At 36.7% G+C, this 16559-nt stretch overlaps 1 protein-coding gene across 1 annotated transcript in view; it reads left to right on the top strand.

The window, feature by feature from the left end:
* Positions 1–16559, top strand: part of Vwc2l (von Willebrand factor C domain containing 2 like) — a 153324-nt gene that overhangs the window by 24140 nt on the left and 112625 nt on the right. Inside the window, exon 3 of the mRNA XM_057762203.1 lies at positions 373–502. Within this exon, the coding sequence (XP_057618186.1) occupies positions 373–502 (130 nt within the window). The remainder of the gene's footprint in view (positions 1–372; positions 503–16559) is intronic.

Below are 16559 nucleotides of genomic sequence, written 5' to 3'. Positions count from 1 at the left end.
TTCCAGAAACTCACCTTTCTTAGGAAGCAAAAACGATCAATTGCAAAATTGATTTCATACGTTCTAATATCTTCTTTCCCAGAGGAAGGTAAAGCAGACAGTGAATCTGGAAACCAAATGGCAATTTTGCTGTCCAAAGTTCTCTGCAAAGTTGGGCAGTGGTGTAGAACCACTCATTTCTTATTCACAGAGACCTGAACTGTGCCTCATGTTGACTCAGGTATACAGGTTGCCTTTCTTTGAGGGCAGAATGATCACATGAGTGGTGGATGGAATTAAAGTCAATATGAACACTAATGTCTTCTGACAGCATATGAATGTGCAAGCATTAAGTCATAGGAGAAAAGGGGCTAATCTGAGATTTGTTCCTAGCCCTCTCCATGTGAATGGTGTCGCTGTGAGCCCAGCAATGAAGTTCACTGTGTTGTAGCAGACTGCGCAGTTCCTGAGTGTGTCAACCCAATCTATGAACCAGAACAGTGTTGTCCTGTCTGCAAAAATGGTAAGAATGCCCTGCATTAGCTTTTGAGACGGGGTTAGGACAAGGCACCAGCATTTCACACCGGCATGCCATTCAGTGCAAGAGCCCTCTAAGAGCTGCTTCTGGCTGTTCAATATGGGCAGCACTGCCATGTATGTTTTTCTGAAACCTTAAAGTGAAAATGTACTAGGGATGGGTGAATTGAGTAGCTTCTCATCTGGGGAATTGGAGTTCTTGCAAGCTAGCTTTGTTGTGACCCATATTATTTATTGTTATTTTATAAAGAGACTGTTGGAGATAACACAGTACCAAATTTTTGTACTGATTGCATTTCTCACTATTTTGGAACCTGTGAAGCCATTTTCTAAATTTCATGGTGTATAGTGCATCCTAAGACAAACATTGGAGAAAATGCCAGGTATTTGGATTTGAACATAAATAAAACTTCAAGTTTAAGTTGTCCAAGAATATAAATTTAATTATAAGTGTACTTAAATTCAAGCAAGAAAGTCTAAAACTGATGTGGTGGGGGTGGGGGGTGTAACCAAGATTTTTGTTATAGAAGGGCCCTGTTGTCACAGAAATTGCTATAAACGAGGAAGTGACTTGTATTTAAGATTATGGATTCATTTTTCCCCTTATGAAATGGAATAGTTGAGAAAGTTACAATATTTTTGTCATCTGAAATCATCATAGTGCCCTAGAGAAAACATTGCAAAGCAATGATCTTCCAGGACACTATCAGCAAAGATCATACAATCACACTCTTCCTCCTGGTCATGTTCTGCCAAAAGACAGGAAATACTTCTCTAGCTAACAGTCAATAAATGCCCCACGGACAGTCCCATCTACTTGGAAGGGAAAGTGGTTGTCACCCCCCTTATTAGTCTGTGGCTGAACTGATGTGCTCTTGGATGAGTATCCGTGACTGTCTCTTAGGATACATGCATACATACATACATACATACACACATACATTTTCAATTTACATTAACTCACCTACTAATCTTTTCCTAAACAGATGGGTTAATTAGTTTTAAAATAGCATAATGTTATTTAAAGACAAAGCAAAAGTTAAAATTGTTTTAAAAATAAATCTTGTGGTTTGGTATCTTCCCAAAACACTAATCATAACCCCATCTGATGTTTTTCCGGGCATAGGCTTTCCTGTTTCTTATCATATAAGTCCATTACATTTTTTTTTTGTTTTTTTTTTTTTTTTTTTTTTTTTGGTTTTTCGAGACAGGGTTTCTCTGTGGTTTTGGAGCCTATCCTGGAACTAGACCAGGCTGGTCTCGAACTCACAGAGATCCGCCTGCCTCTGCCTCCCGAGTGCTGGGATTAAAGGCGTGTGCCACCACCGCCCGGCAGTCCATTACATTATTAAACTGCTCGCTTGACTTCTCATTTTTTTCTTATCCAGCTGACTTATGGTGACCATTTCTGATTCAGGAACTAGAAATAAATACACCCCTGAAGTTCTAACGTGCCTTCTATATGCAAAGATACACAATTTAAAACTTCATATTTCTGAAAAGGTTTAAAGAAACTGGAAAAAATACAAGAAAGAATAGTAAGATGATTTAATGTTTGAAAAAAAATAGGACCTGGGAGGATAGACTGAAGGAGTTAGCATAATTTGTCCAGAAGAGAAGGCTCAGGGGAAAAGTAACTGTCATGAAGTATATGAATGGTTGGTCTAAAGTAGAAGAGAACTTGTTATTTTTCATTTTCTCCAAGGATAAAAAGAAGGAAAGCTCAGCTGCCCAATCAATCTTTAAAAATGGGATTGACAAGTCTTTAACTGGAGACTTTTTTTTTTTTTTTTTTTGATTTGGAAGTAACCATCTAAACAGGTCCTTGCGAATATTTTCTTCCCCAGGTGGCCCTTGTTAACTTTGCCCCGCTTTTAGAGCAGGTTCTTACAGTATGCAATCAGCATTCCCTCAGAATTCGAGATTCTAGTCCATGTATTTAGAATGCAGTATAAATGATAAATGCATGTTTCTAAGCAATCATCCCAGATACCCAACACAAGCCTATACAATATCTAGATTTCATGTCTAGTCAAATGCTCAGATGGCCATTTCAAACTAGCCATGTTTAATATGTCATTATTCAAGATTAGCTTGCATTTTACATATATTAGAATTTTTTCTTCAAATAAAACTCTCTTTGCACATGTGTATTGAACAAACTTTGAGAAACCTATTCATAAAACTGATGAGTTCATGCTAAGTACACAGGTGTATTAGTTAAGTTTTCTGATGCTGTGTCCCTGGCACAGTTTATAAAGACCATTTCCGCTTCATCTTGTACTTCCAAAGAAATTATTACTTTTTAAAATAATAAGGGAAATGAATCTAGATTTAAATAAGTAGGAATAATAACTCATGCTATATTATTAAGAGATGTTTTATTATCAAATGTCATTAATTTGACAATTATTCTCAAAATAGAAAGTATGATAACTGCCAAAGGGCGTTGATCAAAAGTACCAGTTAGAGCCTCTGAAACCTGTATTTTATTAATGAAACAAACTGCGCCCATACTTGAGTTGCCAATTTTCTAAGCATAGTTAAGAAAATAGAAGCAGATCACACATATGTAGAAGAGCTAGAGGGTAAATAAATAACATAGCAGACTGTAAGTAGGAGTGTATTGAAAATTCCAGCACATAGTAAGCTAATCTTATTATATTAGATGATAAATTTGTCCATTATAGTGAAAACTATTACATAAAAGAATGTCTCTTATCTTCTTAGATTAAAGTAAAAGCACAAGTTAAAAATATACCCTATGGATCAGGTAGAGGCAGTAGATCCTAATTTATACATAGTCCCTTAACATTCTGTGTATTTTCTTAAATCTTTATAAATATTGGTGACTTGGCAAACAATTTTTTCATTTTACATAAATGCTGATATTGTCTTGACAGTCAAATCCTTCCCCTTTTATGTAACAAGATTGATTTTTCCAGCTTCCTGGTTAGAATTTTCCTAAAGTAAGATGGAATAAAGATAAAAACTAAATGTTTAAATTGGTGAGGTCTATCATATTTAACCCTAAAATTTAGTATCAATAATACAAAAGTCCTTGCTTTGAGATTATTCATAAGCCAACAAAGTAGGAAAACAATGTATTGGTAATTAAGAGACAACTGTCACCAAAGAGAATGAGAACAATTATTACAAAACTGAGAATTCTTATTTTATAAAATGCAATTTAATTTCTTCCCTAGATAAACAATGATACTCTTCCTTTGTCTCAATATAGTTTGTAAATATTAATTTGGTAGCATGAAACTTCTAGAACTTTTCTCTGATTATGTTAAGAATGAAGGAGAATTTTTAATTTCTTCGTCTTGAAGATTATCTCAAGTAAGATGTCTACTGTTTCTGAATAAATACAAGAAAGCCACAAAAAGACTTCATTTTTTCTAATTTAGTTCAGCACTAAGAGACACTGTGGGTGTAATCAGGGTAAGAAAACATTAGGGAAAGATATGAATGGCTAAACAGGGTGCGTATAATAATCATATTAGAGGACACATAAGCTCTGCACACCTGCAAGAGCTGGTAAAGCAAAGGCCCCCTTGAAAACATAACATTTCAAACTCTGTCAACTGTCATAATGTTGTATTACTTTGACATGCCTTTATCCACAGACCTTTCCATGCTAATGAGCACACTTTACAGGGGTAATTGTTTATTTTTTAATAATATGCAAAAATACATAATAAATTAGTATTAGTATAATACTTGGTAACAAAAACATTTCAGTTTAGGGAGTAGTATAAATATTTTACTTGGAAATCAATCATAACATATATGGTCAATAACCAAGAATGTATATTGTTTTTTAAATGGGAAGTAACATTTTTAGCAATTTCTTATTCTTAATCATTCATGCAACTTTTGAGTTTTCTAATCATTTTAATAATTTAAGTTTAAGTCATTAGAAACTGTGTTTATAGATGGCAAAGGTATGGCTTTGCAAATGAAGTATGTGAGAAGTTAATAAATATTTCTATCAGTAAAGCACCAACACCATTAAGTTTATTTTTATAGACATTATTTTTTCATTGGATTATTGTCAGTTATTACTTGTGTCGCTGAAGTTATCTCATGAAATCTGGGAGAGCCAGAAAAATTAACACCAACTTTTTAAATGATGATCCAGGGGCTGGAATGGGCGCTAGCGCACAGGAGATGTGAAAGCAGTGGACTTGGGCTTTCATTTCGTAAGACTCCGTATTAAGTGGATGCTTTAGATAACTATTGTACTTCACATTTTAAAAATTTCATCATACATTTAGGAAAAAAACATTGTAAACACCATTAAAGAAGATTCTAGAAAGATATGAGCCCTTTTGTAATAGAGCATAATTCTGACTAAAGAAAAACAAAAATTTTAAACTAAAAATAAAAGCGATAATATTTATGATTCTATGTGAAAATTCTTTAATGAAAATATAATTAAGTTCATAGTGAATGTCTTTAATTCATAGATTTTACAGGCAAGGGTGGTTTATATGTTATATATCACCAGTGATGTGAAGTAACATTCTTCAACGAATAGCGTGACATTTCTGTAAAAATGTATAATATTCATATTACAAGTACTGAGTAAAGGTAATGAGTCTCACAGGACTTCAGGTCTAGTTTTAACTGTGCCTTAATTTTTATTCAGATTCTTTGGAAATTGTTTGTCTTCAGAGATTTGGGGTAAGGCATTTTATCCTTTGTTAGCAAACAAACTGGCAGCCTTTTAAAACCTATGCTTTCTGACAATGTAGGGTTTATGGCAGATTTGAGAATAGTTAACATGAGAATTCTATTATAATTTCTCTTACTTCTTTTTATTTTTAAATTAATTATTTAATTATTAAAGATTTCTGCCTCTTCCCCGCCACCACCTCCCATTCCCTCCCCCTCCCCCAATCAAGTCTTCCTTCCTCCTCAGCCCAAAGAGCAAGCAGGTTTCTCTGCCCTGTGGGAGGTCCAAGGACCACCCACCTCCATCCAGGTCTATTAAGGTGAGCATCCAAACTACCTGGGCTCCCACAAAGCCATTACGTGCAATAGGATCAAGAACCCATTGCCATTGTTCTTCAGTTCTCAGTAGTCCTCATTGTCCATTATGTTTAGCGAGACCGGTTTTGTCCCATGCTTTTTCAGACCCCGGCCAGCTGGCTTTGGTGAGTTCCCGATAGAACATCCCCATTGCCTCAGTGTGTGGGTGCACCCCTCGCAGTCCTGAGTTCCTTGCTCGTGCTCACTCTCCTTCTGCTCCTCCTTTGGATCGTGAGACTTCAGTCCAGTGCTCCAATGTTGGTCTCTGTCTCTGTCTTCTTTCATCGCCTGATGAAGGTTAATATTCAGGGGGATGCTTATATGTTTTTCTTTGGGTTCACCTTCTTATTTAGCTTCTCTAGAATCACGAATTATAGTCTCAATGTCCTTTATTTATGGCTAGAAACCAAATATGAGTGAGTACATCCCATGTTCCTCTTTTTGGGTCTGGCTTACCTCACTCAGGATAGTGTTTTCTATTTCCGTCCATTTGTATGCAAAATTCAAGAAGTCATTGTTTTTTACTGCTGAGTAGTACTCTAATATGTATATATTCCATACTTTCTTCATCCATTCTTCCATTGAAGGACATCTAGGTTGTTTCCAGGTTCTGGCTATTACAAACAATGCTGCTATGAACATAGTTGAGCATATACTTTTGTTGTATGTTTGGGCATCTCTTGGGTATATTCCCAATAGTGGTATTGCTGGGTCGAGAGGTAGGTTGAACCCGACTTTCCTGAGAAACTGCCACACTGCTTTCCAAAGTGGTTGCACAAGTTTGCATTCCCACCAGCAATGGATGAGAGTGCCCCTTTCTCCACAACCTCTCCAGCAGAGGCTATCATTGGTGTTTTTGATTTTAGCCATTCTAACCGGTGTAAGATGGTATCTTAATGTTGTCTTGATTTGCATTTCCCTGATTGCTAAGGAAGTTGAGCACGATCTTAAGTGTCTTTTGGCCATTTGAACTTCTTCTGTTGAAAAGTCTCTGTTCAGCTCAGTGCCCCATTTTATAATTGGATTGATTAACCTTTTACGGTCTAATTTCTTGAGTTCTTTGTATATTTTGGATATCAGACCTTTGTCAGTTGCGGGGTTGGTGAAGATCTCCCAGTCAGTGGGTTGCCTTTCTGTCTTAGTGACAGTGTCCTTTGCTTTACAGCAGCTTCTCAGTCTCAGGAGGTCCCATTTATTCAATGATGTCCTTAGTGTTTGTGCTGCTGGGGTTATACGTAGGAAGTGTTCTCCTGTGCCCATGTGTTGTAGAGTACTTCCCACTTTCTCTTCTATCAGGTTCAGTGTGTTCAGACTGATATTGAGGTCTTTAATCCATTTGGACTTGAGTTTTGTGCATGGTGATAGATATGGATCTATTTTCATTCTACAGATTGACTTCCAGTTTTGCCAGCACAATTTGTTGAAGATGCTCTCTTTTTTCCATTGTATACTTTTAGCTCCTTTATCGAAAATCAGGTGTTCATAGGTTTGTGGGCTAAAGTCAGGGTCTTCTATTCTATTCCATTGGTCGACTTCTCTGTTTTTATGCCAGTACCAAGCTGTTTTCAGTACTGTAGCTCTGTAATAGAGTTTGAAGTCAGGGATGGTAATGCCTCCAGACGATCCTTTATTGTATAAGATTGTTTTGGCTATCCTGGGTTTTTTGTTTTTCCATATAAAGTTGATTATTGTCTTCTCCAGATCTGTGAAGAATTTTGATGGGATTTTGATGGGGATTGCGTTGAATCTATAGATTGCTTTTGGTAGAATTGCCATTTTTACTATGTTGATCCTCCCAATCCAAGAGCAAGGGAGGTCCTTCCATTTTCTGGTGTCCTCTTCAATTTCTTTCTTCAAAGACTTAAAGTTCTTGCCAAATAGATCTTTCACTTCCTTGGTCAGAGTTACCCCAAGGTATTTTATGCTATTTGTGGCTATCGTGAAAGGTGATGCTTCTCTGATTTCCCTCTCTGCTTCCTTATCCTTAGTGTATAGGAAGGCAACTGATTTTTTGGAGTTGATTTTGTAACCTGCCACATTACCAAAGGTGTTTATCAGCTGTAGGAGTTCTTTGGTAGAGTTTTTGGGATCGCTTATGTATACTATCATATCATCTGCAAATAATGAAAGCTTAACTTCTTCCTTTCCAATATGGATCCCCTTGATCCCCTTATGTTGTCTTATTGCTATTGCTAGAACTTCAAGCACTATATTGAAGAGGTATGGAGAGAGTGGACATCCTTGTCGTGTTCCTGATTTTAGTGGGATGGCTTTGAGTTTTTCTCCATTTAATTTAATGTTAGCTGTCGGCTTGCTGTAAATAGCTTTTATTATATTTAGGTATGACCCTTGTATCCCTAATCTCTCCAAGACCTTTATCATAAAGGAGTGTTGAATTTTGTCGAATGCTTTTTCAGCATCTAATGAAATGATCATATGGTTTTTTTCTTTCAGTTTATTTATATGGTTGATTACATTGATAGATTTGCGTATGTTGAACCAGCCCTGCATCTCTGGAATGAAGCCTACTTGATCATAATGGATAACTTTTCTAATGTGTTCTTGGATTCGGTTTGCCAGTATTTTATTGAGAATTTTTGCGTCGATGTTCATGAGTGAGATAGGCCTGTAATTCTCTTTCTTGGTTGGGTCTTTGTGTGGTTTTGGTATCAGGGTAACTGTAGCTTCATAAAAGGAATTTGGCAATGACTCTTCTGTTTCTATATTGTGAAATACATTAAGAAGTATAGGTATTAGCTCTTCTTGGAAGTTCTGGTAGAATTCTGCATTGAAACCATCTGGTCCTGGGCTTTTTTTGGAAGGGAGATTTTTGATAACTGTTTCTAATTCTTCGCGACTAACAGGTCTATTTAGATCGTTCACCTGGTCTTGGTTTAGGTTTGGTATATGGTACTTATCTAAAAAAGTGTCCATTTCTTTTGCATTTTCCAGTTTTGTGGCATACAGGCTTTTGTAGTAAGATCTAATGATTCTCTGAATTTCCTCTGTGTCTGTGGTTATGTCCCCCTTTTCATTTCTGATCTTATTTATTTGCGTGTTCTCTCTCTGTCGTTTAATTAGTTTGGATAGGGGTTTGTCAATCTTGTTGATTTTCTCCAAGAACCAACTTTTTGTTTCATTGATTCTTTGGACTGTTTTCTATGTTTCTATTTTGTTGATTTCTTCCCTCAGTTTGATTATTTCCAGTCTTCTACTCCTCCTGGGCGCGTCTGCTTCTTTTTTTTCTAGAGCTTTCAGGTGTGCTGTTAAGTCCCCAATGTATGCTTTCTCCGTTTTCTTTAAGTGGGCACTTAGTGCTATGAACTTTCCTCTTAGCACTGCTTTCATCGTGTCCCATAGGTTTGAGTATGTTGTCTCTTTGTTTTCATTAAATTCAAGGAAGACTTTAATTTCTTTCTTAATTTCTTCCTTGACCCAGGTGTGGTTCAGTAGTTGACTGTTCAGTTTCCATGAGTTTGTCAGCTTTCTGGGGGTAGCATTGTTGGTGGCTTCTAACTTTAATCCGTGGTGATCTGATAAGACACAGGTGGACACTGATATTTTTTTGTATCTGTGGAGGTTTCCTTTGTTTCCAAGTATGTGGTCAATTTTCGAGAAGGTTCCATGAGCTGCAGAGAAGAAGGTGTATTCTTTCCTATTTGGGTGGAGTGTTCTATAGATGTCTGTTAAGTCCATTTGATTCATTACCTCCAACAATTCTCTTAATTCTCTATTAGTTTTCTGTCTGATTGACCTGTCCATTGGTGAGAGAGGTGTGTTGAAGTCTCCTACTACTAGTGTGTGTGATTTGATGTCTGCCTTGAGTTTTAGCAATATTTCTTTTACATAAGTGGGTGCTTTTATATTAGGGGCATAGATATTCAGGATTGAGACTTCATCCTGCTGAATCGTTCCTGTTATGAGTATAAAGTGTCCCTGTCGATCTCTTCTGATTGATTTTAGTTTGAAGTCAGTTTTGTTAGAAATTAGTATGGCCACACCTGCTTTTTTCTTAGGACCATTTGCTTGAAAAACCTTTTCCCAACCCTTTACTCTGAGTAGATGCCTGTCTTTGTGGTTGAGATGAGTTTCTTGCAAACAGCAGACTGTTGGATCCTGTTTTCGTATCCAATCTCTTAGCCTGTGCCTTTTTATTGGTGAATTGAGACAATTAATATTAAGTGATATTAATGACCAGTGGTTGTTAACTCCGGTTATTCTTACTGCTTTTGGTAGAAGAGTTTGTGTGTCTCCCTTCTTTGAGTTGTGCTGTTGAAGGGTCGCTAGATGCCTGGGTTATTGTAGGCAGTGTTGGCAATGTTGGATTCCTTGGGTTGTGATTTTCCTTCTATTACTTTCTGTAGGGCTGGATTTGTGGCAACGTATTGTTTAAATTTGTTCTTATCCTGGAATGTCTTGTTTTCTCCATTGATAGTGAACGATAGCTTGGCTGGGTATAGTAGTTTGGGTTTGCATCCACGGTCTCTTAGTTTCTGTAGTACCTCTATCCAGGACCTTCTGGCCTTCATGGTTTCCATAGAGAAGTCAGGTGTAAGTCTGATCGGTTTACCTTTATAAGTTACTTGGCCTTTTTCCTTTGCAGCTCTTAATATTCTTTCTTTAATCTGTATATTTTGTGTTTTGATTATTATATGGCGAGGGGACTTTTTTTTTGATCCAGTCTGTTTGGTGTTCTGTATGCTTCTTGAATATTCAAAGGAATATCTTTCTTTATGTTGGGGAAGTTTTCTTCCATAATTTTGTTAAAAATGTTTTCTGGACCTTTGAGCTGTGCCTCTTCTCCTTCTTCTATCCCTATTATTCTTAGGTTTGGTCTTTTTATTGTGTCCCATATTTCCTGAATGTGTTGTGATGAGAATTTGTTGGTTTTGGTGTTTTCTTTGATCAGTCCGTTTATTTTCTCTATGTTGTCTTCAGAATCTGAGATTCTTTCTTCTATCTCTTGTATTCTATTGATTATGCTTGTTTCTGTAGTCTCTGCTCGTTGACCTATATTTGCCATATCCAGCTGGTCCTCAGTTTGTGTTTTCTTCCTTGCTTCCATTTCAGTTTTCAATTCTTGGACTGTTTCCATTACCTGTTTGATCGTTTTTTCTTGGCTTCCCAGGGTATCATTTACGTATTTACTCATTTCTTCAAACTTTTTGTTATACTTCTCATCCATTTCTATGAGGGCATTTTTTACATGTTGTTTAAGGGACTCTATTGCTTTCAAAAAGTCAGTTTTTTCCTCTTCTCCTGTGATAGGGTGTTCAAGTCCTTGTGTTGTAAGATCATTGGGTTCTGGTGTTTTCATGTTGTTTTTCAGATTGTTGGGTGAATTCTTGCCTTGGCGTCTGCCCATCTCCTCTTACCGATGCTATCTATTGGGTTTGATTTAATTGTAGCGGGGCAATCTGCTCTCAGTGCAGGCTTCACTGTTTCTTGCCCGCGCTATCCTGCATCCAGTGCCTCCGCCGGCCGGGGCTGCCTGCCGGTGCCTCCGCCGCCCGGAACTGTCTGTGCGCCGGTGTTTCCGCCGTCTAGTCGTGCCTGCCGGTGCCTCTGCCACCCGGGCCTGCCTGCCGGTGCCTCCGCCACCCGGGCCTGCCTGCACGCCGGTGCCTCTGCCGCCTGGACTTGCCTGCGTGCCAGTGCCTCCGCCACCCGGGCCTGCCTGCGCACCGGTGCCTCTGCCGCCCGGACTTGCCTCTTTCTCTTACTTCTATATTTGAGAAATAATATTGTGTTATCATTTCTGCGTCCAATTAAAGACATTATATAAAAGTCAGCAAGTCACACTACCACAATGCAACCACACCACCACACAGTCACACCACAACACAGCCACAGTCACACCACTACCACTTCAGTGACAATCACCACCACAGAAAAGAACCAAACATCCCGATAAAGTAAATAGTTTTTGCACGATAAAATACATCATGCTCATCCAAAAGGAAAAGAATCATATTTGATAGGTAAACACTAATGACATTCTTAATAAAACTATTTGGATGATGATATCACTTTTATTTTAGATAGATGATAGGCAGATGGGTAGTGATAGATGATAGATAGATAGATAGATAGATAGATAGATAGATAGATAGATAGATAGATAGATAGATAGATAGATGATAGGTAGATAGATAGACTAATAGATGATTGATGAATGGGGAAATAGGTAACAGAGACATGAGAGATCTAGATGTAGATAGATATTAGTAGGTAGAGATTTGCAGATAGATGAGAGGCTCACATCTAGTAACAACCAGGTTAATATGAGTAGAAAAGGGAATAAAAGTTATACTCCTCATATACAACAGATGTAATAATACACTTGGAAACATAAGAAAATTAAATATTAAATATTTTGGAATGGAGTAAATTGGCAAGTTACAAAAGGAATATGCAGATTTCTATATATGTGTCTATGTACATAAAATGTAATAAAAATCATTAAAATAAAGCTAACATTGGTGCCTAATGCCAAGATACCAATGAGATATAATAAAAGTTCATAAAGAGACTTAGCTATGAGAGAGAATCTGGTACATGATTAAATCATAACTGAAATCACTGCAGAGATGGTTTGTAGAAGAAATGTGTTAGAACAGCTGAAAAGTTATCCAAAAAACATTACTTTAAAAATTATATCCTATAATTGAGTACAAATTTCATCAGATAAGTATTATTTTCTTATTGAAGCTTCTGTATGTGTGTGGTAGCATGTGTGTATATGCGTATTTTGGTATGTGTGTGGCATATGTATGTGGATGTGCATGCATGTGGATGCCCATGGTTATTGTTATTCTCCACAGATCTTCCATTTTATTCATCGAGGAAGGGTCTCTCAATCAAACTCAGAGCTTGAAGATATGTCTAGCCTCTCTGGATAGTTTGATCTGGGAATTCCCTGTGGTTACCTTCCACATCTGGAATTACAGGCAGCTGCCTTGACCACTCAACGTTTATGTGGCTTTTTGCAGATCTAAACTCCATTTCCAAATATCCTCAGTCACTAAACATAAATAACATTCTTAAAAGAAAAACTGGGCAAATCCATACATAATCTTGAAGTGGCAGAAAAAAATCACTATATTGTGCAAAATTACAAAAACATTTCATACAATTTTAAAACTGGAACAAAAATTAATCTTAATATTGCAAAGTGTCTTTGCTTATATAAAGTACTATTAGAAATCCATAAAGGGAAAATCCCATATTTGTATTTTATAAATTGATGAATAATTCATATGTGTTCCAGAGGGAATAAAACAAAACTACCCTCATACTCTCATTCCTTCCCCTCTTCAACTGAACCTTGGGAGCTCAGTCCAGTGCTCTGATGTGGGTCTTTGCCTCTGTTTCCATCTGTTGTTGGGTGAGGGTTCTATGGTGATATTTAAGACAATCATCAGTCTTACTACAGGGCAAGGCCAGTTTAGGCACGCTCTCCTCTATTGCTGGGAAGGAACAAGCATAGGACCAAACTAGTCCCTCTGAATGTGGTTGACAGTTGTACGGCTGGGGCAGACTGGGGGACCACTGGCAGTGGCACTGGGATTTATCTTCACTGCTTGTACTGGCTTTCTGGTGTTCTATTCTCTGTGAATGTATACCTTGCTCAGCCTAGATGTAATAGGGAGGGCCTTCCACAAAGCAATGTGCCTTACCCTCTCTGGGGATGGGATGGGGGTAGGGTGAGAGGGTATGTGGAGGGAATGGAGGGGAAGGGAGGGAGTGGGAATTTGGACTGGTATTGTTTTACAAAAAAAAATCTAATAAATTTAAAAAAAAAAACTACCCTATCACTATATTGATATCTCAAATATACTTAAAAGAAAGAAAATGAATTTTTTAATTGATTCAATTTTTCACTCTAATATAATGTCAAGCACTTGATAACCTACTTCACTGCATTAAATAGGCATTCTTCTGCATTCCTGATGGATGTAAAAAGAAATTTAATAATGTGTACAAAATTCATGCACATGTACCTCTTGCCTTAGGAATCCCACATATGTGACATCACAAATGAACAATTTTTCTCATATCTAGTTTCTAATTAATGAGAAATTATCATAAAACTTTTCTATAAATACATGTATATTTAAATATTTTTTTCTAAAAGCAACAATAGATATCACATTACATTTTAGATCAAAAGAATGAATGATACAGAAATAATTAATGGTATTTTAGGACAAAATTTTAATTCAAGTCATAACAGTTTACTTAAGTGTATATATATGAATAACAGGTCTAGCAAAATGGCATAGTTGGTAAAGACATTTCCTGCCAAGTTTGCTAATTGGATTTTAATCCCTGAGACCCATATTGTTAAGGCAAAAAAACAACTGACTCCTACAAGTTGTTCTTTGCCTTCACACACACACACACCATGGAGCACACACATACATAGACACATATGTATCATATGTATGCATATAACACTACACTCAAAAAATAAATAAAAGCACAAATAAATAGCAATCAAAATATTATAATGCATATCAGGTTAAAATGAATATAAAATTAAGTTCCTAATTCTCTTATAATAAATTTAAGGAAATATCAAATTTTCCATGCAGTATAATATTTTTATAAGTTGACAAAATATTTGGATTTTTTGTTTTGTTTTGGAGACAGGCCCTGCAAATGTAGCCAAGGCTGACCTTGAATTTGTTATCCTGAGTACTAGGATTACAAGTATAGACCACCGTATCTGAGCGATGGAAATAGAGAATGCATTTAGTAGTAGGGTGGAAATCGGCTTACTAACTATAGAAAAGTAATTCATAAGACTATAATTTTAACCTTTCAAATGTGATAAATGAATTGAAATAAATAAGCAAAAGTAAACAAAAAGTGGAAAAGTTACTGAGGTATATCAATTAATTTTCTTATTTCTCTGGCCAGTTGTTTAACAAAAGTAGCTTATAGGAAAGCATGTTGTTTTCAGCTCATGGAATAAAATGAAGATATAGTTCATGATGGTGGCAAAAGCTGTTAGAGTGTGAGGAGCCAGTCACATTGCAGAGAGAGATGAATACTGTAGACCCTGCCCATACGACAGTGCCACACACATATGGAGAGGGCCTTCCCATTCTCTCTGAACACACCTTTACAGACACACTAAGCAGTGTGTCTCCTTGGTGATTCTAAATCCTGTCAGCTTGATAATCAAGATAAATCATTGAAGAAGGTCTCAAAATTTAATGTATATTGTCAATACAAGTATTCGGTGGGAAAAGGTGGTGTTATAACTAGTCAGCTAAGTCTATATAGATACATAGATAGATAGTAGGTGATAAAAGATAGGTGGATAGATAGACAGAAGATAAGATAGATAGATAGATAGATAGATAGATAGATAGATAGATAGATAGATAGATAGATAGATAGATGATAGACAGGTGTTTGTTTTTAAAAACTAGAAGAAAATATGCAAATTATTAATAATGCTTAAGTTCTTACAATAAATGTACATTATACTTGTAATCTAAAATTATGATTTAAAAGAGAAAACAGAAAAATCTATAGCCAAGATAACATAATTTTTTATTTTTATAATTTTGTGATTAAATAATTAATGACATGTCACTTATTAATTGTGGAAATTGTGCTATGATTCCTTGCTATAATTTGTACTCTGTAAATTAATTAACCAACTAATAATTTCTTCCACTTGACTTTTCATCTCCTTTATAAGATTCCTTTTTAAGCAAAGGAAAGCTTCATTGCCCATTTTATGCACCTATTAGGAAAATTGTTAAATATGCACTCAATATATCCATTTACATTTTCATGAAACTATTCTGAAAAATAGGGCTTAATTGAGTGCAAGTCTTTCACTTTAATTTACTATTTTCTCACTTCCTCTTAGACAGTTTGTGCCAAGCATTACCCAGTTGTAAAACAAACATGCTGGAGATGAAGCACTTCCAGGGGAACAGCAGAGCACATGTCCATAGGCTTCCGAAACTCCTAAATAGTGCAGGAGGGCAATGTGTCCCGTGCCAGGCGGCTTCAAAGTCTGCCTTTCACTGACTCTTCCACAGAAGGTCAAATTACCTTATTCCTGTAAAGTACACGGCAAAACGGAATAAGAATAAAGGGCTACTTAAGTCAGCCACAAACATTAATTCCCGATTTCTTTCATAAATCATCCTCTAAAATATAAAGGAAAATATTGATGTTTATATTTTATTGGATCAATTTTTTAACCCATCAGCAAACTAGATTTCAAAAGCCTTACTTTACAGTGTTAACAGGATGAAGACTAAAACCACATGCGTTTCCCACTAAAGACATTTGTATAACCACTGTGGCAACCTGCACTTAAGACAACAGAGAGCAGAAGGCCAGCGTGCAAAGATCATTTGAATTTTTCCTCACCATATTTCCCCTAATATATGTGGATGATGGAGGAAGGTCATTGGTTAAAAAATAAAGAAACTGCTTGGCCCTCATAGGTTAGAACATAGGTGGGTGGAGTAAACAGAACAGAATGCTCGGAGGAAGAGATAGTGAGCTCAGACTCAATAGCTCTCCTCTCTGGGGCAGATGCGATGAAGCTCAGACCCAGGATGGACGTAGGCTAGAATCTTCCCGGTAAGCACACCTTGGGGAGCTACAAACATTATTAGAAATGGGCTAGTCCAGGTGCGAGAGTTAGCCGAGAAGAGGCTAGATATAATGGGCCAAGCAGTGTTTAAAGAATACAGTTTGTGTGTTGTTATTTCAGGGCATAAGCTAGCCAGGCAACCAGGAGCTCAGGCAGCAGGAACACAGCCCGCAGCTCCTACTACATGTGGATAGCTTGTTTTTTCCTATTTATTATTCAGGACAATGAGTCTGTTTCACCCCACATAGTACAAATCTTTTTGGTGACAGAAATATGTTTTAAAGAAATAAGTGAGTAAAGACCTGTTTTCTATCTGATTAAAGAAGAGTTACATTTTTTTAAAAAAGAAATGATTCTCTGAGCTGTTTCA

This window comes from Chionomys nivalis, chromosome 2 (assembly GCF_950005125.1).
Source record: "Chionomys nivalis chromosome 2, mChiNiv1.1, whole genome shotgun sequence".
Lineage (NCBI taxonomy): Eukaryota > Metazoa > Chordata > Mammalia > Rodentia > Cricetidae > Chionomys > Chionomys nivalis.
This window is presented reverse-complemented; position numbering and strand designations above follow the sequence as displayed.